This window comes from Vicugna pacos, chromosome 27 (genome assembly GCF_048564905.1).
Source record: "Vicugna pacos chromosome 27, VicPac4, whole genome shotgun sequence".
In the NCBI taxonomy this organism is placed as follows: Eukaryota; Metazoa; Chordata; class Mammalia; order Artiodactyla; family Camelidae; genus Vicugna; species Vicugna pacos.
This window is the reverse complement of record NC_133013.1, coordinates 18,796,322-18,820,137: the sequence shown is the minus strand read 5'-3', so window position 1 is coordinate 18,820,137 and position 23,816 is coordinate 18,796,322. Positions and strand designations below refer to the sequence as shown.

The following is a 23,816-nucleotide window of genomic DNA, read 5'->3' as shown; positions in this document are numbered from 1 at the left end:
CCAGCCCGCCTCTCTCCCGGCGCGCTCCCGCCTTGGCCCCGCCCCGTCGCTGCCACCGCTTTTGACGTAAGACCGGGGCGGGGCAGCCGATGGCGGATTCCCGAGCCTAGAGCGGCCCCGCCCTAGAAACTGCGCCTGCGCACGCCTGGGACGCCGGCTCCGAAATGACTGTGAGTGGTCCAGGGACCCCCGAGCCCCGGCCCGCTGGCCGCGGGGTGCGTACACATCGCCCGCGCCATCACCACGTCGCTCCTGCTCTGACCATTCCCTAGCCTCCTCCCCCCTCAGTCTTGGCCCTCCGTGGGACTCGCTCCCGACCCCCAGCCTCCTCTCCCCTTAGCTCCCCGGCTCACTCTTGAGTCCACCTCCGACGTTTCCACCCCTTTCTTCCACAGGCCAGCTCAGTAGAGCAGCTGCGGAAAGATGGCAACGATCTGTTCAAATGCGGGGACTACGAAGGCGCCTTGACGGCCTACACCCAGGCCCTGGGTCTGGGCGCAGCGCCCCAGGACCAGGCCATTCTGCACCGGAACCGGGCCGCCTGCCACCTGAAGCTGGTGAGGGAGCCGGCTACTCTTCCTCTGGCCTGCCCAGGCCCCTGTTTGCCCATCTCGCTGTTGCTTGGGCCCCCACTGCACATTCACCTTCCCTGGCCACCCACACTTGTCTCGTGCCTTTTGGGCCTCTAGCTGGCAGGAGATCTGGTGACTCAGGAGAACAACTCTTTTGCCCAGTTATTCCCCAAAAAGGAGATGACCAGCCTCTAAGGCCCGTGTTTTTCTCTTACAGGAAGATTACGATAAGGCAGAAACGGAGGCATCCAAAGGTATGGGAATGTGGGCCCCTTTGTGGAGCTGTGAGGCTTCTGTGATGGGGCAGGGATTCTGGGACCATTGCGCCTTCACTTTCTTCTCCTTACACCCTTGAAACACGGCTGCCTTCTTTCTTTCCCACTTCCCCGGGCATTTCCTTTTCTGCAGCTACCCTCACCTTTTCTGAGGCTGAAGTTCTGAGCCCCACATCCGTCCCCCCACCTTCCTCTGTGGCCCTCGAGATCTTTCCCTACTGCTCTTGCCTGGAGACGGTGGCCTCATGGGTGCTGACAGAGCTCCCGTTTGTGCTCAGCCATTGAAAAGGATGGTGGGGATGTGAAAGCACTTTACCGGCGGAGCCAAGCCCTAGAGAAGCTGGGCCGCCTCGACCAGGCTGTCCTTGACCTGCAGAGATGTGTGAGTCTGGAGCCCAAGAACAAAGTTTTCCAGGAGGCCCTGCGGAGCATCGGGGGCCAGATTCAGGAGAAGGTATGAGAGTAACAGAGAGAGCAAGGCATTGACCAGTTGTAGAGGGGCACTGGTAAATGGATCTGGGTCAAAGGTATAAACATAGTTCTCTGGAGAGGAGATACTGATGGCAAATCATCTTGTAGAATGGCGCTCAGCCTTGCCAGTAGTTAAGAAAAAACAAGTTAAAATAACAGCAGGGTGCTGATTTTTTTGGTGGTCTGTTTGACAAACATTTAAAGTTTGTACACATCGCTAGAAGAAGGGAGATAGACACTTAAGTGGTGAGGTTAGGAGGGACATTCATGACTGCTGGAGGGGTTATCAATTGGTACAGCTCCTTGGAAATGTCCTTTACCATATGTCTTAAGTGAGCATATACTGTCATTCAGTATGTTTACTTCTTGCTCTCTCTCCTAGAGAAGCGTTGCCCATGCACGCTAGCAGATGTGTGTATGGTTGTTTCAGCCTTGCTTGTAGTAATGAAAAATTGGAACTGCCTAAATGCCCAGGGGAGTGGCTAAATAAACCTAGTGATGTCCTTACTATAGGCTCCTGTGTTGTAGTTACCAAGACAAGGCAGATCCACATGTGTGAGTGTGGAAAGCTGACACTTAAGTGGAAAAAAAGCAAAATATACCGTAACACACATAACATGATACCATTTATGTTAACGTGATCCCCCACATATGCACCCAAAATAATACCATGTTTTTTCCCATGGGTACACTTGGATATGTAAATTTTTTTGGAAGAGATTTTGCTTGATCTGTTCCTTTTTTTTTTTAAGTAAAGAGACATTGTGTGGTACATATATTAAAAGTTAATTTAGGAGAAAAGAATCTAAAGGTCATTATGAACTATAATCAAGCTTGAATCAGTCAGATAATTTGGTGTTAAAATGCTGACACAGTGGAAGCAAGTAATATGATGGCAAACACCTTATCAAAAGGTTGAGAGCTACCTTTTGATCGGCAGGGGCTGCATAGAGCCCTGTGTTGAGAAGGGTTGGGAAGTAGGTTGCCTGGGCTTGTGTTGTGACTGATCACTCATGCTCTGCCACAGATGCCGGAGGGGAGAGGGGAGCGGCACACATGCTAGGCACGTGCTACTATCCACGCCCAGGAACCCTGGGAAGGGAGAGGGCCTTGTTAAGGGATGAGCTTCATTGTTCAGATTATTTTTAAAACAAAACAAAACCAAACCCAAAAAATCTATCAAAAAGAAAATCCTCAACCTAAAGGGAGTGTTAGCAACTACCTCGTGACCTGCTGGCTCCCTTGCAGGAGGTTTAAGTGTGAATTCAGTGCCACGGGCGGTGTAGCCAGGCTGCCACTACATACATGGCCCCCCAGGAGTGGGTTGCCTCTTGGCTAATAGGACGCCAACCCTTCTGAATGGCACTGCCTTCAGCATGGGTGCTGCCCAAGCGGGAAATGGCTCAGAGAAGAAAACAGCCAGGTAAGTACAGGAGAAGCTGCCAGGCGAGTCTCTTCCTGCCCAAGGTAGCTTAGTGCGAGCCCTAAGCCCAGACATCCTTGCTGTGCCTCTCAGAGACAGGAGCCAGGCGCTGGGAGGAGCCAGAGAGGACAAAGAGGGAATGTGTTGTCCCTGGCCAAGAGAGATGATTCCTGCCATGCTTTGTTGGTTTGTCGTAGGTGCGGTACATGTCCTCAACAGATGCCAAAGTGGAACAGATGTTTCAGATACTACTGGACCCACAAGAAAAAGGAACTGAGAAAAAGCAAAAGGTATAGGAACAAGTGAGTAGGGACTGAGCTCCCCTAGTGCTGCCCGCCCCTCCCTGTGTGCTGCTGTTGGCCCCGGATGTCCCTGCTGGCCTGGTCTGCTGTGTGTCGCTCTTAGATTGTGCAGCTGGGCTCACAGAACCTCTGGAGCTCAGAGGGCCTGGGTCCTGAGTGTGAGCCAAGGAGAGGGGACCAGTATTCACTGAGCCCCTCATTGACCAGGCCCTGTGCTGGGAGCTGGGTGTGTGGAGGTGACTGAGGCACAGTCTCTGTCCTTCAGTCTTTGCCAGGGACTCAAAGCTCCATTTACTCGAACCGTCAGTGAGGGAGCAAGCTCCTCCCTCTACTTACAGAGGAGAAAACTGAAGTTCAAAGAGGTTAAATTTATGGCCAGGGTCACTCAGCTGCTAAAAGGAAGCAGTGAGACCCAGAGCTCAGGGCGTCTGCATGCCTCACCCTGTGCTGTGTGCGGTGTTCATATTATGATGCCCTTCTTATGATGCAGGCTTCTCAGAACCTGGTGGTACTGGCCCGAGAGGATGCTGGAGCTGAGAAGATCTTCCGGAGCAATGGGGTTCAGCTCTTGCAGCGCCTGCTGGACACAGGAGAGACCGACCTGATGCTGGCAGCTCTGCGCACGCTAGTCGGCATTTGCTCTGAGCATCAGTCACGGGTAGGTGGGGCGGAGGATCTAGTTACTACCTCTGTCTGTCTGTCCATTCACCCACCGGTCCACCTCTCATCTCATAAAGTCTAAGGAGATCTGTAACAAGAGAGGCAAAATTAAAATGACACAAAAAAAGGCCAGTATGATTTGGGACAAAGTGGGGCCAGGAAAGAGCAAAAGCAGCCCACTGACACCCTGAGCACTCGTGTCAGGTGGGCTCACAAGTGTGGGCCTCGGCTCTCCTGCAGTCAGCCCCAGAGATGTCTGGTCTCTGGCCCCTCACTGTCTGTGTGGTGAAGCTAGCTGGTTGTGGATAGCAGGGTACCTTCCCTCACCATCAAACTGGCATTTCCCTTGGAGAGGTGTCCTCACAGTGAGTGATGTGGTCAGTGATGTCACTCATAGCATCTTTACCATCGAGACCATGACTGGGTATGTAGGGCTGGACCTTGAGATGATTCTTCATGTAGATGGTGGATGTCCCACACAGACAGTTCAAGTTCAGCAAGGACAGCCCTGCCCTGGACCAGTGTCACAAAGTTCACGCTCTTTCTTGAGCTGGCTGGATTCAGGGGACAGGGACTTGACCCTTGGTTGCTCTTAGAGGAGCCCGCAGTTCCTAGATCAGAGGTAGAATTGTGAAATAGTCTATGAAAGTTCTTCAGACCAAGCTTGGGGTCTATTTCTGGGTCTCCCAGGACTAAGAATGGTCAAACTGTATGAATTCCATTGCCTTCTCCAGCCTTCCTGCCCATCCTTGTGTGAACAGGGATGGACCCAAGTGGACCTTCTGGGTTCTTCCAGCTTAGAAATGGATGGAGAGGCCTTGTGGTTCATTCCGTGTATGTCCACATCCCCAGGGTGTAGACGGAACCTCAGGGTCGGTAATGGGGAGGAACTTGGTGCTCCTGGGCCTGGTAGTCGGATAGCTTTGTCTAGGCCTATGTTTCTTCTTCCTAAGGAGAGACAAACCAAAGCAGCTGCTCTCAGGACCACGATATTCCTTGTCTTCTCTAATTAGAGCCCAGGAGAGAGAGAGAGAGGGAGGGGGTGGTTCCCCTGGAATATTTTCTTTAGGATGCCCTTCCAACATGATAATCCTGGCATCACCCTGGCCACACCTTCAGGCAGGCCCACTTTGCTTTCATGTGAAGCTGCTTCCACCCAAATGTCCTTCCCTCTGACCATCCTCTCTGACGCACAGTCATGGATCTCCATGGCTGCCCTTCACCAACGGGAGGCTCTCTCCACCTTTCTCCCACAGACGGTGGCAACCCTGAGCATGTTGGGAACTCGGCAGGTGGTCTCCATCCTGGGTGTGGAAAACCAGGCTGTGTCCCTGGCAGCCTGCCACCTGCTGCAGGTTATGTTTGATGCCCTCAAGGAAGGCGTCAAGAAAGGCTTCCGGGGCAAGGAAGGCGCCATCATTGTGGGTGAGTGGAAGCAGGTCTGTGTCCTGGAGGGTTGCTGTTGTGGAGGGGAAGGGACTGAGCCAGCCAGGCCGGCTACAGCTGCAGGTTGTTCAAGAATAACAACAATGGTGACCGTATTTTACTCTGGGGTTCTAAGGAGCCAGGGTGCCTGTGGGGAAGGCTGGAGCCCAGAGTCCAGGATATAGACCCCTCTCCCTACTGGCACGTTTCAAGGTCTGGGCACTAATGTCGTCTTCTTGTCAGATCCCGCCCGGGAGCTGAAGGTCCTCATCAGTAATCTCTTGGAGCTACTGACTGAGGTGGGGGTCTCAGGCCAAGGCCGAGACAATGCCCTGACCCTCCTGATTAAAGTGGTGCCCCGGAAGACTCCTAAGGATCCCAACAACGGCCTCACCCTCTGGGTCATCGACCACGGTAGGTGATCCAGTTTTAAAAAGGAACAGAAAGAGACCAAGCATATGTGTAGCATCTTACTTGGGTGGCAGGGCCTGCTTGTCCCCAGGAGCGACTGCAGCCAGCATGTGTCTGCACTGAAGTGCACACGTGGCCTGTGCTGTACCCTTAGGGAACTCAGCATTGGCCTTTAGCCGAGTACACGTGCACCTGCGCGCACGCTGAGCAGGCCTGTGAGCAGGTTTACGGGGAGACTGGGTCAACTTTCTGTATCTGAAGTTTTTTTCAGTGAGTGTGTATCACTTCTACACCAGGGAAAAAATTCTTAACGTTTAATATATAAATTCATACTTCTCTTTCCCCCTAAAAGATAAATGAGAAAAGCTTGCATAAGTCCCAGCATAAGCATATCTGTTGGGTGCTCATCCTCTCTTATTACCCCAATAACCCTACAAGGTGTGGGTGTTATTTTCCCCTTCGGTTCTACAAACAAGGAACCTCAAAGCCCCAGCGCAGTCGGCCCCACAGGCACGCCGGCACGCAGACCTCACTTCTGAGGTCCTTCCCTGACCCTACAACTGCCCTCAGAGGCGGTGGATCAGCCACCCAGATGCTCTGAGCCTGTCTGCGCTCCGTAACCTTTGTCTACTTTGTCCAGGAGTGGTCCTGCCTTTCCGTGCATCTCCTAGGAAACCTAGGGGTTGGAACTAGTGTTCTGCTGTCTAAATAGAGTGTCTTTTCAGGTCTGAAAAAGATTCTGGAGGTGGGGGGCTCTGTGCAGGACCCTCCCGGGGAGCTCACGGTGACGGCAAACAGCCGCATGAGTGCCTCCATTCTCCTCAGCAAGCTCTTCGATGACCTGAAGTGTGATGCTGAGAGGGAGAATTTCCACCGACTCTGCGAAAACTACATCAAGTGAGGGACTGGGCCCCATCTCCCAGTGCTAGGGTTCCAGCGAGGGTTCTGACTCCTTGGGAAGGGACAGCAGTGAAAGGTTTTCCACAAGAAGAGCCGCCTTCGGAGGACTGGTGGGGGCCAGACACAGGGTTCCCAAGGCCCACTTCTTGTTCCACAGTGACCTCCCCAGGGACGTTCTTCCTCGTCAGTTCTCTAATATAACCAGTCTCCTCAAGCACATACTGCTCGCTGAGCACTGCCTCTGTGTCTGTTCTGACACGGCCGTGCAACGTGACAGTCCTTACCTTTATGGAGCTCACAGCTAGAAGACTGATGGAGGACCGGTCATGAAATAAGCAGCACAGGTTCAGATCTTAGTACAGGAAAACAGACGAATGGGGTGGTGTGAGTGTGAGTGACCTACACGAGGTGGATGCCGTGGGGGAGGCTGGAATGAAAGCCGAGATGAAGAACACCAGCGCCAGCCGTCTAGGGGAATGTCCTGGTCTTCTCGTTGGCAGCTTGCTGATCTTGCCCAAGTAGTGCTGATGCCTGGCCAGTGGAGGGAAAGGGAGGGAGGAGAGTCCTTTGATGCTGGCTTCAGTGTGACAGCTGCCACCCTGTGCCCCTCAGGAGCTGGTTTGAGGGCCAAGGGCTGGCCGGGAAGCTGCGGGCCATCCAGACGGTGTCCTGCCTCCTGCAGGGCCCATGTGACGCCGGCAACAGGGCCCTGGAGATGAATGGTGTCATGGAGAGCGTGATCGCTCTGTGCGCCTCGGAGCAGGAGGAAGAGCAGCTGGTGGCTGTGGAGGCCCTGATCCATGCAGCTGGCAAGGCCAAGAGGGCCTCATTCATCACGGCCAATGGCGTCTCTCTGCTGAAGGACCTGTACAAGCGCAGTGAGAAGGACAGCATCCGCATCCGGGCACTGGTGGTGAGACGGCGGGCCTGGAATGGGCCGGCAGGCGGCTGAGCAAGGGTGCCGGGCTGGCTGGTGTCTCAGGGTGCGGCCCAAGCGGACTCTAGGTGAAAATATTGGACATGCAGGGCCTTGTTGAGGCCAGAGGCAGGGACCCGGGCGCCTCCTAACATAGGGCTTATGGTCGGGTCAGGGAGATGAGCCTTATGCAGAGAGGACACTGAGAACGTGGGGTGGCACATGCTGCCCCCTGCAGGCGATGGGAGCAGCACCAGGAGGAGCTGATGGAGGACTTCGGAGGGCACACTGGGCCAGGCCGGTCAGAAGGGCTGTATGAGAAGGCTGGGCCGGCAGGTGGCCCCAGGAGCTGGTGGTTCGGGGGCCGTCTGGCTTCTGTGAGCCTATTGCAGCCGTCACCTTGAGGAAGCCAGTCCTCCTCTTTGGGGTACTTAGTCTTGGGTTTCTCCAACCTGTGAGGATCTTAGTCTTGGCTGAGGCATTGTCTTCTCCCCACACATCTTAGCTCCACCTGTAAAGAGCTTCCTTGTATGATGTGGAAAACGAACAGAGCAAATCTCTGTGCAGATCAGAAGGGCGGGGGCCCAGGCCTGCACAATGGCCAGTGTGTCAGTCTCTACCAGATGCCATGTCACGTGGCCACCTCAGTAGCTGATTTTGCTGCCCAGGGCTCCAGGTGGTAGCCCGAGGGGGTGTGCATGGCCCCAGAGAGCCTGGAAGAATGCTGGGGGGCAGCCCACACCAGCTGTGGAGGAGCCCTGCTCTGCCCATGTCCCTTGGCCAACAGCTGCATCTTGCCTCTTCAACCAGGGACTCTGTAAGCTCGGCTCGGCTGGAGGGACTGACTTTAGCATGAAGCAGTTTGCTGAAGGCTCCACTCTCAAACTGGCCAAGCAGTGTCGAAAGTGAGTCATTTAGCATTGCCGTTTAGCATTGCCACCCCCTCCTGCCAGCTCAGTCTCAGGAGAGGAGGGTCTAGGTGGACGCTGGGGCCTCCTCACTGCCCTGCCCTCCCCCGGTCAGACCCTCCTGCACTGCCATGTGAACTATTTCTGTGTATGTGGTGGGGATGCCCCAGTCTCTGGCTTTTCCCCCTTGGTCCTGGTGTGCTCCTCTTGTCACCAGTTCTGATGGTCGTCGCTACCCTGCATGTTCACAGGTGGCTGTGCAATGACCAGATTGACGCGGGCACTCGGCGCTGGGCAGTGGAGGGCCTGGCCTACCTCACCTTCGACGCTGATGTGAAGGAGGAGTTTGTGGAGGATGAGGCTGCCCTGAAGGCTCTGTTCCAGCTCAGCAAGGTAGCCCCCTGCAGTCATCTGGGGACACTGTCTAGGATTAGAGCTTATGGGGCTTTCTTGGCAGGTCTTGGCTAATGGCTTTTGTGACCCCAGAGCAGGAGAGCTGGTAGTCTGAGTGACCGGTCTGTGTGGCGTAGGTACACTGACCTGCCCCAGCAGTACTGGGAAAGACAATCTTTTAGGGGGAGTCGGGGAGGCCAAGTGTATGAGCTCCCAAAGTCTGGGGCCACCCTGGGGCCTGGGAGGTTCCTAGATTCTTCCTGGTGCCTGAGTGGTCCAGCTGACAGTAGAATTGAGAGCCTGGACAGCACTTATCCTGGTGCTGCTCTGTTCCCTGGAATGGCCGACTGACCGCCCCTCTGCTTTTGGCAGTCTGAGGAGAGGTCAGTGCTCTTTGCAGTGGCCTCAGCGCTGGTGAACTGTACCAACAGCTACGACTACGAGGAGCCAGACCCCAAGATGGTGGAGCTGGCCAAGTATGCCAAGCAGCATGTGCCCGAGCAGCACCCCAAGGTGAGGGGCCGCTAGGAGGAGCTTGGGGGCCTCCATGGCATTGGGACCAGTTGACCTGAGGCATCGACAGCAGATGAGCCTTCTGTTTAAGTGGCTTTTTTTCCCTTCGTTTTCACGTTCATCAATTTGTGCTGTGAAGAGGGTCCCCCCACCCCGACTTTCTCTACCTAATAGCTGAGGCCCCCCTGCTAAGCTGCCTCCTTCCCCAGGATAAACCTAGTTTCGTACGGGCTCGGGTGAAGAAGCTACTGGCGGCTGGCGTGGTGTCGGCCATGACGTGCATGGCGAAGACTGATAGCCCTGTGCTGACCAATTCCTGCAGGGAGCTGCTCTCCAGGTGAGCCCATCTTGGCCACCCAGACCTTTCCCAGCTCATCAGCCTCGAGGCTGCTGACGGAACTACAGAGGGAGCAGGTCTTTGTGCTGTGGGCCTCCTGGAGCAGGGGGACCCCCCATGTGGCTGCCTTCCTTTGCTTAGCCCAGAAGTGGCGGGTCTGCCTGCTAGAGCCCTGGGCCGGCCCACCCAACACAGCCTTCTCCCTGCAGGGTCTTCCTGGCTTTGGTGGAAGAGGTTGAGGACCGCGGCACTGTGGTTGCTCAGGGAGGGGGCAAGGTAAGCAGGCTTACAGACTCCTTCCTGATGGTCTATAAAACATGACTCAGTGGCTGCTACACCAGAGGTGAGTGTTAGATGTGGGATGGAAAAGTATTATTAGTGACCAGCAGGAATGTCTTCCTGATGAGTGATGCTGAAACAGGCGGGCCCTTAGCACCCTCGGCACTTTGTACCTTAATAGGTCCTGAGCTCTCCCTTCCCTTGTGTCATTGACCTTCATGGCCCAGTGCCGGGCACAAGCCATGTCTAGCCCTTACTGTGTGTTCCAGGAAGGGTTTGGGTGGCTTACTGAGAGACCTCAGGAGAGAGGGCATGAGCAGGAGTATCGTTCAGCTGGGGAGAGAGTGGGGGAGGGTGAGGGCAGCACAGTCAGGGTCTCAAGGCCTCGTTGTTCGGGCCTTACATTTTTGAGTACATCTTGGACATTGACAGGCTTGTCCCTACAGGCTCTGCTCCCGCTGGCCCTGGAAGGCACTGACGTGGGGCAGACGAAGGCAGCCCAGGCTCTCGCCAAGCTCACCATCACCTCCAACCCAGAGATTACCTTTCCTGGAGAGCGGGTATGTGTCTTCCTGCTCCAGCGCTAGCCTGTCCTCCACCCCTTCATTCAGCCTTGGTGGCTTTGACCCAGGCTGTGGCTCCTCCTTGGGGCTGACAGAAAGTGAGAGCTTTGCTGAGCCCTGGGATGGGCAGGGCAGCCTTCTTTCAGGGGGCAGACTCCATCTTCAGGGCTGTGGGGTGGGTGGGAGCTGAGGCATGTAGCCCTGACAGGTGGTTGCATATTGCAGATCTACGAGGTGGTCCGGCCCCTTGTCTCCCTGTTGCACCTCAACTGCTCAGGCCTTCAGAACTTTGAGGCACTCATGGCTCTGACGAACCTGGCGGGGATCAGTGAGAGGCTCCGGTAAGGTCCCTTGGGATGTAGGGCCTGGGCAGGGCATCAGGGTATCAGACTATCCCCCTAAAGCACTTTACAGCTTGGAAAGCACTCCTCAGTCACTCACTTATTTCCTCCTCACAGTGACTCCTTTGCATCATAGTTGAGGAGACAGGCCAAGAAGTTTGACTTGTGCTGTGTTCCATGAGAGGGCAAGGAATTGGACAATGACGGTGCAGGCCCTAGAGTCAGACTGCTGGGGTTCAAATCCTGGCTTCACTGGTTACTATTGTGTAACCTCACAAGTTATTTAACCTCTCTGTGCCTCAATTTCCCCATCTGTGAAATGGGATGATTATAGTACCCGTGTCATGGAGTCTTGGTCAGGAGAATTAAATGAGAAGATACATGTAAAAGCATTTACTACATAGGTGCCTGGCAGTGTGCCCAGTCAAGACGCGTTAACTATTATTGCTAATTGTTACCTTGGGCACGTTACTCACTACTTAGCCTCAGTCTCCTCTTCTGCAAAATAGTAATGATAATCACACCTGCACCTTCATCACAGGGCTGTGGTGAGGAGTAAGGCAGTCCAAGTGCTGGGTCAGGGTAAGTGCTCAAATGTTAGGTATTAGTCTCACCATCACCACCACCTGGGTCTCCTAACTCCTAGGTAAGAGCATTTTTCAAGGTCCCCTGCTATCTCCTAGGCCTGGTTAGAAGGCTAGAAGCCACTGCAGTTCATACTGGGTGTGGGGTGGGGGTCTTTGGGTATTGGCCAAGGACATCGTTGACCCAGTGCTTGATTGTATGGGGACAGGAGGGTAGGGGTGGTGGATGCAAAGGCTCTGAGGATTCTGACCCTTCCCTGATCCGCCCCACAGACAGAAGATCCTGAAGGAGAAGGCTGTGCCCATGATTGAGGGCTACATGTTTGAGGAGCATGAGATGATCCGCCGGGCAGCCACGGAGTGCATGTGTAACTTGGCCATGAGCAAGGAGGTAAGGATTGGTCCAGCCAGCTGTGGCGGGCAGGCATGCAGAAGTACCAGTTCCTGCCTGGGCTGTGCCCTGGCTGACCCAACCCACTGCCTTTCTCTGGCCACAGGTACAGGACCTCTTTGAAGCTGAGGGCAATGACCGGCTAAAGCTGCTGGTGCTGTACAGCGGAGAGGACGACGAGCTGCTGCAGCGGGCAGCTGCCGGGGGCCTGGCTATGCTCACCTCCATGCGGCCCTCGCTCTGTAGCCGCATCCCCCAAGTGGTCAGTGCCTCTTCTTGGTGAGGGAGGGGAGATGGGCCAGAAACACTCAACTGCCCTCGGTTGGCAGAGGGCAGTCCCAGGGTGTGTGGGTGTCTTCCCTGCCAGGCTTGAGCCTGCTGCTCATGGTCACACTGCCCTGTTTCCTGTAGACCACACACTGGCTGGAGATCCTCCAGGACCTGCTTCTGAGCCCCAACCAGGAACTGCAGCACCGGGGCACTGTGGTGGTGTTGAACATGGTGGAGGCTTCGAGAGAGACTGCCAGCACCTTGATGGAGAGCGAGGTGCTGGAGATCCTGTCAGTGCTGACTAAGGGCAAGGAGAGCCCCGTCACAAGGGCTGCCACAGCTTGCCTGGGGAAAGCAGTGGAATATGGGCTTATCAAACCCAGCCAGGACGGAGAGTGAGGGCCTGCCTCATGGACACGCTACCTATTGCAGCACAGGGAGCAAGGATAGAGGGGGCTTTGGCTGGTGGGGGCTGGAATGTCGAACACTCTGGCCTCTCCTCTCCAGCTGCCCTCTGATGTCCTCTGTTCTGAGTCAGGGACCCTGTTCATCACAGCCCTGCTCTGTCAGCACTGCTTCCAGCCTCACGCAGCAGGGCCCTTTTCTGGTACTACTGTAGACAGTTGGGAATGGGGAAGGTGCATCCTGACCCAGCCTGTGGATCTTTGGCATTGGAAAGGACACAGCGCAGCCTCACCAGCTGTGAGCATCACTTGAGCCTACTAGCAGGACCACCCCCGGGTCCTCTAATAAAAGTGTGTGGAATTCAACAAATGTGTGCCCTGTCGCTGGACAGGGAGGGCTGGCTGTGGGGTGGAGTCTGGAGCAGGAGCTGGGCATGGTTTCCTGTGTGCAGCGCAGCTTTACAGCAGCACAGCCACCTCTTCGAAGGAATCCAATGGATTCCCCACCCCAGAGCTCACTGAATTGCTACTTAATCCTGTTAGGACAAGATGTAAACCTAAGAAGTGAATAGGTAAACTATTCAGTTGTGTGGAAATAAATGCATATAGGCCCTTCAGTACTTTTGCCTTTGTATTGAGGGTTCTTAGTGATCTCCACTCAGGCAGTGCTCGGAATCTGGGGTTTGGAAAACCTGAGGGAAACTCCAGTAACTGGGCCGGGTGGGAGAAAAGTCTGGGCTAGGCGGGCTTCCCTGTCTGCTTACATTGAGTACCAAGCCCAGCTTGAAGCTCATTGGCTCAACAGAGATAAGTGACAAGATTCCGAGCCAATGAATGGTAAAATCTGTCCGGAGCCTGCCTAATACGGCTGCTGCTTGTTGGGTATCAGACCTGCGCGTGTCCAGTAGCGAGCCGCCGCCGTACCACGCTGACGGGGAATGACAGGCGATACCCGTCACCAGGGTCGCCCGTCGCCAACTCTTTAGATGGCTCTGGGTGATCCCCAACGGCTTCCAATCCGAACTCGGAGGCCCCGCACATGGCTGCGGAGGGCGGGACCATTTGGTCCAATCTCTGCCTCGGGCCCACACCCATCGGAGGTTTCGCGCATTCCACGCCCTAGGCCGCAGAGGCCACAGTAGGCCTCGGGACCGGCTCGACCGAGCTTGGACTAGACAGGCTGCGGGGACTGCAGGCAAGGTGAGTACCACCCAGCGGCTGCCCGCCCTGCGCGATGGCGTCACCGCCCTCGCCAGCGATTGGCCCCGGGGAGACTGCGGCAGCCAATGGGCGCCTTGTCCAGGGCGCGACTCTTCAAATCCTTCCACTTGCGGCTGCCAACCAAGTCCCGGGCTGAGGAACAGTTCCTAGGCGGTCGCCCTACGCCCCCTCACTTTCTTTGTCCATCGGAAGGAGCTGCTTGACGGGGTGTAGGACACAGGGTCAAAATCAAGGTCAGAGGTTTCCTTGGGTTGGATTGAACCCGGAAGTGGTTAGGAGACTAGGCAAAGGTCAAGGAAAGACCAAGGATCTGACTTCAAAGGCTCGAAGATGCCATTGAAATTCTGATCAAACCAAACTTGCTGTACGGAGAAAGTGGCCTTGCTGTTGTAATCTCGACTGTGGGTCTGTTTCCCTATTATGCATGAGCTCCTTGGGAGCTTCTCATCAGCCCAGAGTAAGGGATCAATAAATGTGTGTGAAAGGAATAAACGACTAGATGAAGTCCAGTTGAAACTGCTTTGTATAGGTCCCTCGAGACCAATAAGTCATTTTTATCTATTCTAAATACTGGATTTAGTAAACTTAGTGTACTTAACCATGGTATGTGCCAGCACTTGAACCCTTTATTTGCATCTGTTACCAAGATTCTACAAGGTGTGTACAAACCCTCCCCTACTCTCCAGCTTTGTAAAACTGAAAAAACTGAATTGGACTGAAAGAGCTTAAGTAAATTGGCCAAGGGCACAGACACTACTAGCTGCAGAGGCAAACACGTGAACTATGGAACTGGACCTAACCCGTGCAGGGCACTGCCTCTCAAACAGTCTTTTTACTAGTGGGAAGAGCACTGTATGTGGAGTTGGTGAGCCGAGTTCAGCTCTCAGCCCCGCTCAGTCCTAAGCTGTGTGATAGGATAAGGATTACTTTGAGAGTCTCCTGTGCCAAATAGAGGCAGTTCTAGTTCTCAAGATTACATGGGGAGGTATGTCTGACACTAGGACTTCGGAGAAGGAGGGGTTCAGATCCTAGTCCAACGCCTAAAGGAGAGGCCACTTAAAATAGCTCCTGCCCACTTCGTGGGACAGTGAAGTTGCTTGAGTCAAAAGGGAGGACAGAGAAAGTATCCTACTCTAGGCAGCTCAGAATCCTCCTAAATCTGGTAGGATTTTAGCGAAGCCTCCCACTCAGCGAACGTTTGTGGAATGCATATCGTCTGCCTCTGTGGTTAGGAGGATGGCATTTTCCCCATTTTACTGGTAAGGCAGTTGCAGTGTCCCGTCAGGGCTCATCTGGAAGAATCTCGTCCGGTTCTGCCCTAATCTTCGGTCCCGCCACCCGCCCCAGCCAGGTCACAGCCAGCAGAGGGCGCCGCCGGGGCATGGCCGGGGAGCGCACCGGGGCCTGGTTCGGCTTCGGTTTCTGCGGCTTCGGGCAGGCGCTGGGCTCCGGGTGCGGGAACCAGGTACTCAGTCCCGAGCCGCTAAGGGCGCCAGGCGCGGGCCTCGATATCTGCCGCGTGAGCGCGAGCTGGAGCTACACTGCCTTCGTGACCGGTGAGCGCCGCCCCCGTCCCCATCCCGGCCCCCGGCCCTGGGTGCGTGTCCCGCCCGCTCCCCAGCCCGCTCTTCGCCCCCGCAGGTGGAGGCCAGGTGGAGCTGTCCGGCTCCGCACGCGGCGCCGCGGGCGGCTGCAAGGACGCGTGGGCGTCGGAGGCGTTCCTCGTGGTGCTGCGACCCGGGCCGGGATCCGGACCCGGGGCGGAGCTTCAGGCCTGGGCGCCCGGCTCGGCGCTGCGCGGGGAGCCCCTCTGGGCCCAGACAGTGGTGCCGGAGGCCGAGCGGAAAGACGGACCCGGCGGCGGTGAGACCCAGGCTGGGCCGCTGCCGCTGCTGCCCTGCACTTGTGCCTACGTGAGCCCGCGGCCGCCCTTCTACCGGCCTCTGGCCCCGACGCTGCGGGCTCGCCGGCTGGAGCTGGGCGCCGAGCACGCGTTGCTGCTGGACGCGGCGGGCCAGGTGTTCTCCTGGGGCGGAGGAAGGTGAGTGGCGGCTTGGCCTGGTGGGCGGCTGGGCCTTTGTGCGGATGGGGCGGAGCAGGTAGACGTGGCTCGGAGTGGGAGGTGAGCATATAGGGGGTGGGAGAGTGCCTCTGGGGAGGGGAGGAGGCCTCTTGGTGTTTCTGTAGCCGACTAAGGTCTCCCTTGCTCAGGCACGGACAGCTGGGCCACGGGACTCTGGAGGCAGAGCCGGAGCCGAGGCTGTTGGAGGCGCTTCAAGGCCTATCCATGGCTGAGGTGGCCGCAGGAGGCTGGCACTCTGTGTGTGTGAGTGGTGAGTGACCTAGTGCTTTTCAAAAACCAGCTCAGGGGCTCCTAGTCTCCAAACCTTCCGCCGCCTTAGTTTTTCTTTCCCAGTTTGATGGATGGCATATCCAGGCGTCCTTGAAAGCTCACCCCACATCAGTCAGCCCAGTCATTCATGACTCCCCAATGCCTTCCAGGTGAAGCCGCTCTGCCGCCACGATTGCCCACTCACACCCAGGCCATTGCAGTTTTCTGTTACTGGTCTCCCTACGCCTCCCATCCATTTGCCTTCAGCCACTGCTACCTTTCTAAAATACTCCCCAATAGAAAATGAAGGGGTAAGAGGCAGCCCAGCCAAGGAATACGAGGAAGGCAGGTAGCAGTTGCTCAGGGAGCCATGATGTATAGCACATAGTGGACACTTAGATGCCCACGAGGAGGATGCTGGTGGTGAGTGTGAGTTCTGGTGGTGCTGTGGCTGGTGACCTAGGGCCAGAAGGAGTAGTTTAATTTTGGATTATGTTGAGTCTGCTGCTCTGGCAGGTGATCCAGGTGCAGCTGATTCCTAGGCTGTTGGGTGGGGCTGGGAGCCAGTGATCTTTGTAAGGATCTGCATCTGGGGCTCTGGCTGCCACCTGTATTGTTACCAAACCAGGTCTGTTTGCCTGATGCGCAGCAAGCCAAATGCTGAGGTGCTGGGGTTTACAGCCAAGAGTTTATTCATAAGGCAGCCAAGTGAGGAAACAGGAGAATAAATCTCAGATCTGCCTCCCTGAAAGGGGGTTGGGGTATTTATGGGGTAAGCAGGGGAAAGATGATTGGAGGCAGGGAAAAGGTGAGGTAATCAGTGTTTGAGCAGGTATCTGGGTTACATGCTTCTGCATATTCAAAATGGAGGCACTTAGCATGATCTGAGGTGGAGTTTTCCAGCCCTCTGTCATTAAAAGGCACTCACTGGCCATCTGCCCAGGTCCAGTTTTAGGGTCAGTGGTCCCAACTAGTCCCCAGCCAGCTTTCACTGGGCAGGAGCTGACTCCAAGTTCCTGTAAAAACAGCTGAGTTGTGTGAAGCTGGGAGCATATGCAGTTAAAGAGAAAAAAAGACAAAAAACTAAAATGAACTTAATGAAGTCAGTTTACAAGCAAAGAGGTTTTACCAGGCTGTTCCCTTGTCTGTTGTTCTGTAAGACAAGTTCAAGAATTTCTACCAGTTGCCATCTTCTGTTATCTCTATGGGTCATGGTTTCAGTGTCACCAGTGATCTTTAAAAACCACCTATGCCTGTAATCTCTCCTCCATGTTCTCATGCAATGGGCCTGGGTTGGCAGTCAGGCTTGAAGGGAAGAGAAGGGAGGGCTGGAAAGTGAGCCCAATGGGGAAGCTCACACTTAAGGTCCAAAAGGAATTTGAGGCCTTGGTGTAGTGGTTGGGGCACAGATACTTCAAACCAGACCTCTTAGGTCTAAATCATCACTCTTCTTCTCGAGATCTTGGGCAGAGCACTTAATTTCTCTGTGCCTCAAGTTTTCTGTTAAATAAAATGGGGATGTTGTGCTTAAAACACCGGCACAGATTAAACTCTTGATAAGAATTAGCTACTATTGTTAGTGATTTTTAGCATTAGGGTTGTTGCTCCAAACAACAAACTATAGTGTTGTGGGGGTAAGAAAGGTGAGAGGTTCTAGAGGTCTTCTGGGGGGAGGGGGAGGGCATAATGGGTAAAAGTGGTCAACTACATGATGACGGTTGGAAACTAACCTCTTGGTGATGAATGCTCTGTAATGTGTACGGAAGTCAAAATACAATGTTGTACACATGAAACTTATATAGTGTTATAAACCAATGCTACCTCAATTAAAAAAATTTTTTTTTAAGAAGAGGACTTGAGCAGGACCAGTGGCAGGTGGGACTGAAGAAAGGGGCCTGGGCTCAGTGGATTTGAAAGAGAAATCATTGAGGAACTTCTGGGGGCACGATTCCAACGTGGAAGTTGTGGGAGGGAGCAATTTAACTACAAAGGGAAAAAGTGGAAGTGGAGAGGAAGATCCAGTAAGAGACTTCCTTTAAGAAAAGGTGACCTGAAGGCACTTGAGGGGAAAGGGGACCCGTTGAGGCAGGGAAGCTGCTGGGCCTGAGGGAGGCACCTGCGTGGAGTGCTGACTTGGGCAGACAGGCAGGAGTTGTCTCCAGGGAGCTAGTGGAGAATAGGGGAGTTTGGATGGATGCAGGGGGCCGAGGAGGTGGAGGGGGCATTATTCACAGTCTGTTTAATGGGGTTCCCTTTATGTCTTTCAGAAACTGGGGATATTTATATATGGGGCTGGAACGAATCAGGGCAGCTGGCCCTGCCCACCAGGAGCTTGGTGGAGGATGGAGAGACAGTCACAGGGGAAGGTGAGTGTCAACTCTTGACTTCTGCATGTTTCTGTCGTTCCTGACTCCTGGCTATATGCTGACCTGAGAGCTATAGTGCTCAGTAGGTGTATGCGACATCCTTGGGACCCCCAGGACACAGCCAGGACTCTGAGCCCCTTATGAGAGGGAGTTTGGCAAGGCTGATGCCAGTGTCAGCGCTCCACTCCCCATAAACCTCTCAACTCCAGCACTTCCTGGGGAAGGTAGGGGTTGGGAGCACCAGCTCTGGAGCTTAGCTTGTGCTTCACCTGTGGTATTGAGTGAGTTAATGTATGGATAAGGTTTCGATCAGTGCTCAGTGAGTGTTAACCATCATTGTCATCATCACTCTTATTGCTTCTCTGAAGCCACAGGACTGAATGAAGATGGTTCTGAAGTGAAGAGAGTAGCCAGGGGTGAGAATGGAGCCCCTGCCCCCTTTATAGCTGTTCAGCCCTTCCCAGCTTTATTGGATCTCCCCATGGGCTCAGATGCCATCAAAGCCAGCTGTGGATCCCGGCACACAGCGGTGGTGACAAGTGAGTGGGGCTGGGGAGGCTGGTTCAGGATGGAGCAGAAAGTCACTCCACCCCAGTCTCCAGCTGGGAGCTGCAGAAAAGGGTGTGGTCACCTAAAAAAACTATCATTTCAAGCGTCTCTGTCATGTACTAGGTAGCTGCCTCTCTCAGTACACCCCGACATGGCTTTAATAGTGGCTCCCTGGCCGGTCAGACCCCAAAGGTTCTTCTTCTGGAGGGAGGCTAGTGTTTGCCAGCCTCCTCACCCGACAGCAGGGCCTGCTCAGCTTTGCTTCTAAGACTCTTGAACTCAGCAGCTGTGAGAGTCAGGCCAATCAGCTGGCGTATAGGAAGATAAACTTTTTTTTTCTTTTAAAAAAAAATTTTACTTATTTATTTTTTATTGAAGTATAGTCAATACTTCTGGTGTACAGCACAATTTCTGGTGTACAGCACAATGCTTCAGTCATATAGGAAGATACATATATTTGTTTTCATATTCTTTTTCACCATGGGTTATTACAAGATATTGAATCTGGTTCCCTGTGCTATACAGCATAAACTTGTTTTATCTATTTTATGTATATTAGTATCTGCAAATGTAGAACTCCCAATTTATCCCTTCCCCTACTGGTAACCATAAGTTTGTTTTCTATGTCTGTGAGTCTATTTTGTAAATAAGTTCGTTTGTAAGATAAGCTTTTTCAATCTGGATCCTTTTCACCCCAAATGTGATTAGACAGCTGTTAAAAGAGAAAGAGAATATGTTGTCCCTTGCCAAGCAAACCTCAGGACGACTGTGATGTGCTGGCTATGGGTTGTGGCAGGCCAAGGAGGACAAATGCCTTGTCAAAGAGCAGTGGTGACGGCCATTTACTGTCCTTTTGGTTGCAGGAACCGGGGAGCTCTACACCTGGGGCTGGGGTAAGTAAATGGTTTGCTTTTGTGATGCTTAAACCACAGGGAGGAAAGACCTGGGGGTAGAGGACAGGTAACAATAGCCATGCAGACAAGTGGAAGCAGGGGCCTGGGCCGCCTGACCACTGGGAAGACTGGGACTGAAAAGCTGTCTGTCTATTCCCCTCTCTGGAACAGATCTAGGCACACTTAGAAGGGCAGAGACCAGACAGCAGAGAAATAGGAAATATCAGTACTTCCCATCTACTTTTCTTAAGGGAATATTTAGCCAGCATTTGTGAGAAACATCTTTTGGTCTGGCACTGGGTAGAGAAAAAGGTAAAATGAAAATCTCTGCTCTGAGCATCTGAGTTGAGGAGTGGGGAGCCTGGAGGAGCATCTTGCCTGGAGTGGCTGCTGGCCACTGCCTCTTGAGGACCTGCAGACTTGCCTGGTCCTGGAGGCTCTATGGTGCTGTCTCCTGACTTCACAGAGCAGACACCAGCAGAGTGCTGGCTTAAGCCTGCAGTTCGGTTGGCAGGCTGGTTTTCCTCCCTGGAGGGGAAAAGCGTCAAGGCCCAGGGGAGAGGAGAGGATGGCAAAAGGGCTTATTTCACTTTAGGTAAATACGGACAGCTTGGCCACAAGGACACAACCAGCTTGGATCGGCCCTGCCGTGTGGACTACTTTGTAGATAAGCAACTCCAAGTAAGGACTGTGAGCTGTGGGCCCTGGAACACCTACGTGTATGCTGTGGAGAAAGAGAAGAGCTGACATATACAAAAGGGCATAAAATAAATGTACGGTAGAGTAAAAAATTATTAAGCTAATGCTTGTGACACTTCACCCAAGTCAAGGAGCACCATTGCTGGCCAAAGGCCCGGCCCTCGCCCCTCCCCGTCACAGCCCTCTTGAACCACCTATGAGCAACATCCTCGACTTGTCCTCGCATTAGAAACCCTAGAGCTTTGGAAGTGGATGCCTAAGGCCAGCACTGCCGACACAGTGAAATCAGAACTTAGTTAGGGGTGTGGAACCTAGATGTGGGTAATTTTAAAGCTGCCGCATCCCACCCCAGGTGATTTTGAGGTAGTGCCCATATGGGGAACCACTAGAGGCCATCTTCTTTTGTTATTTCTCTTCCCTGTCTTCATTTCGAATTGTACCGTCCTTGTATGCATCTTTATACAATATAATTCGTCTGCTTCTGAACTTTAGGTAAATGGAATCACTCTGGGTATGTTCTTTTATGTCTTGTTTTTTCATCAACATTAATGATTCATCTACAGTGTCCTGCAGTTCATTCATTTTTATTGTTACATGGTATTCCATTGTATGGATATTCCTCGTTATATATATATACTCCTGTTGATAATAATTTCTTCTTTTTTATTGAGTTAAAATACACATAAAATTTACTATTTAACCATTTTTAAGTGTACACTTCAGGGATATTAAATGCATTCACATTGCTGTGCAGCCATCACCACCATCCATTCTCATCTCTTTTCATCTTGTAAATCTGAAACTCCACACCGATTAAATAACTCCCCGTTCTCCCCAATCCCTGGCAACAACCATTATACCTTCTGTTTGTCTGTATGATTTTGACTACTCTTAAGTACTTCACATAAGTGGAATCATACAGTATTTATCTTTTTGTGACTGGCTTATTTCAGTTAGCATAATCTTTTCAAGGTTTCATTCATGTTGTAGCATATGGCAGTATTTCCTTCCTTCTTGGGCTTGAATAATACTCTGCTCTAGGTATACATCACGTTTTGGGTATCCATTCATTGGCTGATGGACACTTGGGTTACTTTCATGCTTTAGCTGTTGTGAATGATGCTGCTGTGAACATGGGTTTACAAATATCTCTTTGAGACAGTTTTTACCCAAAAGTAGAATTGCTGGGTCATAATGTAATTCTATTTTTATTTTTTTGAGGAGCCTACATACTGTTTTCCACAATGGCTTTTCCATTTTATAGTCCCACCAATCGTGCACAAGGGGTTCCAGTTTCTCCACATCCTCACCCAACACTTTGGGTTTTTTGTTTTGTTTTGTTTTGACAGTAGCCACTCTGATGGGTGTAAGGTGGTATCTCATTGTAGTTTTGATTTGCATATCCCTAATGATTAGTGATGTTAAGCACCTTTTCATGTGCTTATTGGCCATTCATACATCTCTTTTGGAGAAATGTCTATTGAAGTCCTTGGCCCATTTTTGAATTGGGTCTTTTTTTGTTGTTGAGTTTTAGGAGTTCTCATTTTACTCTGGATATTAATCCCAGATAAGTGACTTGGAAATATTTTCTCCCATTCTGTGGGTTGCCTTTTTATTCCATTGATAGTGTCTCTTAATGTAAAGTTTTTAAATTTTCATGAAGTCCAGTTTGTTTTTTCTTGCCTATAACTTTGGTGTCATATATAAGAAATCACTGCCAAGTCCAATTTCGTGAAGCTTTTGTTTTCCCAATTTCATTGTTTTAGGTCTTACATTTAGGTCCTTGATCCCTTTTGAGTTATTTTGTATATGGTGTTAGGTAAGGGTCCAACTTCATTCTTTTGCGTGTGGACATCCAGTTTTCCCAGCACTATTTGTTGGAACGACTGTCCTTTCCCCATTGAATTGTCTTGGCACCCTTGTCAAAAATCATTTGACTGTGTATGTGAGGGTATATATGCCATTTGCAGCAACATGAATGGACATGGACATTGTCATCCTAAGTGATGTATATATATATGTAAGAACATTTTCTTAACCCCAAAAAGAACCCCCTTACCAATTAGCAGTGACTGTTCATTTATCCCAGCCTGTGGCAACCATTAATCTATTTCTATGGATTTGCCTATTTCATATAAATGAAATCATATAATATATTGCCTTTGTTTGAATCCTTTCAGTTAGTTTTCAGGGTTCATCCATGCTGTAACATGTATTAGTACTTCATTCCTTTTTATGGCTGTGTAAAATTCTGAAGAGATATACCTCATTTTGTTTATCTGTTTATCAGTTGATGAACATTAGAATTATTTCCACTTTTTCACTGTTATGAATAATGTTGTAAACATTCTTGTACATGTCTTTGTGTGAATATGTTTTCAACTGGTATAATACCTAGGAGTAGGATTACTGTGTCCTATAGTAATTTATCTTGAGGAAGTGCAAGACAATTTTCCAAAACAACTATACCGTCTTACATTCCCACCAGCAATGTAGAGCCAGCCTTGCATTGCCAAGATAAACCCCATTTCATTATGATGTATTCTAAAAGTTTTAAATTCAATTTTGTAATATTTTGCTATGGATTTTTGTGTCTGTGTTCATGAAGGATATTAGTCTATAGTTTTCTTGTTTTATGTTTCTGTCGTTTGGGTACTGGGGTCATTCTGGTCTATAAAAGAAGTTGAAAAGTGTTCCATCTTATGTTTTCTGAAATTGTACAGAATTGATGTTATTTTTGTTCTTTAAATGTTTAGTAGAATCTACCAGTAATACCGTCTGGGCCTGGAGTTTCCATTTTCAGAGGGCTTGCAATGATGGACTCAATTTCTTTTATTGCTGTAGGGCTACTTAGATTTCTTTTGGGGTGAGTCTTGGTAAATTGTGTCTTTCAGGGACTTGTCCATTTCAGTTGTCAAATTTCTGTGCACAGAGCTTTGTAGTAGTCACTTACTGTTCTTTTTAAGTTTGAGCCTATAGTAATATTCCTTTTCTTGTTCCTGAGGTTATCAATCTGTAATATCTTTTTTTCTCATTTTCATTCTTTTTCACCATGTTACTATAAGATATTGAATATAGTTCCCTGGGCTATACAGTATAAACTTGTTCTTTCATCTATTTTATATATAGTCGTTAGCATCTGCAAATCTCAAACTCCCAATTTATCCCTTCCCACCCTGACCCCACCCCTCCCCCCCGTAACTATAAGTTTGTTTTCTATGTCTGAGTCTGTTTCTGTTTTGTAAATAAGTTCATTTTTTTTTTCAGATTACACATATAAGTGATATCATATGGTATTTTTTCTTTCTCTTTGTGGCTTACTTCACTTAGGATGACACTGTCCATGTCCATTCATGTTGCTGCAAATGGCATTTTATTCTTTTTTATGGCTGAGTAGTATTCCATTGTATAAATATAA

At 51.6% G+C, this 23,816-nt stretch overlaps 2 protein-coding genes across 7 annotated transcripts; both read left to right on the top strand.

The window, feature by feature from the left end:
* The first annotated feature begins 51 nt into the window (after positions 1–51).
* On the top strand, positions 52–12,955 carry UNC45A (unc-45 myosin chaperone A). 3 transcript variants are annotated; one of them, XM_072950797.1, is made up of 20 exons: positions 52–170; positions 396–557; positions 790–826; positions 1,126–1,301; positions 2,939–3,031; positions 3,534–3,701; positions 4,960–5,128; positions 5,372–5,542; positions 6,265–6,436; positions 7,052–7,352; positions 8,166–8,260; positions 8,515–8,656; positions 9,029–9,169; positions 9,379–9,506; positions 9,716–9,782; positions 10,232–10,345; positions 10,574–10,689; positions 11,547–11,664; positions 11,771–11,926; positions 12,076–12,955. In XM_072950797.1, the coding sequence occupies exons 1-20, from the start codon at positions 165–167 to the stop codon at positions 12,331–12,333; spliced, it is 2,790 nt and encodes a 929-aa protein (XP_072806898.1). In that variant the 5' UTR covers positions 52–164; the 3' UTR covers positions 12,334–12,955. The 3 variants fall into 3 exon arrangements, with proteins under 3 accessions (XP_072806898.1, XP_015108125.2, XP_072806899.1); XM_015252639.3 differs by having other exon boundaries at positions 124–215; XM_072950798.1 differs by lacking the exons at positions 52–170; positions 396–557; positions 1,126–1,301 and having other exon boundaries at positions 803–826.
* Positions 12,956–13,211: 256 nt separating this feature from the next.
* Positions 13,212–20,922, top strand: RCCD1 (RCC1 domain containing 1). Of its 4 annotated transcripts, none has more exons than XM_072950805.1 (8): positions 13,216–13,538; positions 14,907–15,115; positions 15,201–15,600; positions 15,771–15,892; positions 18,159–18,257; positions 18,632–18,796; positions 19,670–19,699; positions 20,295–20,922. In XM_072950805.1, exons 2-8 carry the CDS (start codon positions 14,941–14,943, stop codon positions 20,444–20,446), a joined length of 1,143 nt encoding a protein of 380 aa, XP_072806906.1. In that variant the 5' UTR covers positions 13,216–13,538; positions 14,907–14,940; the 3' UTR covers positions 20,447–20,922. The 4 variants fall into 4 exon arrangements, with proteins under 4 accessions (XP_072806907.1, XP_072806906.1, XP_072806905.1 ...); XM_072950804.1 differs by having other exon boundaries at positions 13,232–13,538; positions 14,911–15,115; positions 18,626–18,796; XM_072950803.1 differs by having other exon boundaries at positions 13,234–13,538; positions 18,626–18,796.
* The last annotated feature ends 2,894 nt before the right edge of the window (positions 20,923–23,816 follow it).

Coding starts and splice junctions, on each gene's coding strand:
- UNC45A (XM_015252639.3), top strand. CDS start 165: ATGACTGTGAGTGGTCCAGGGACCCCCGAGCCCCGGCCCGCTGGCCGC. Junction 5,129..5,371: donor GGAAGGCGCCATCATTGTGG/GTGAGTGGAAGC, acceptor TCTTCTTGTCAG/ATCCCGCCCGGGAGCTGAAG. Junction 11,665..11,770: donor ACTTGGCCATGAGCAAGGAG/GTAAGGATTGGT, acceptor CTCTGGCCACAG/GTACAGGACCTCTTTGAAGC.
- RCCD1 (XM_072950804.1), top strand. CDS start 14,941: ATGGCCGGGGAGCGCACCGGGGCCTGGTTCGGCTTCGGTTTCTGCGGC. Junction 15,893..18,158: donor GCACTCTGTGTGTGTGAGTG/GTGAGTGACCTA, acceptor TATGTCTTTCAG/AAACTGGGGATATTTATATA. Junction 19,700..20,294: donor GCTCTACACCTGGGGCTGGG/GTAAGTAAATGG, acceptor ATTTCACTTTAG/GTAAATACGGACAGCTTGGC.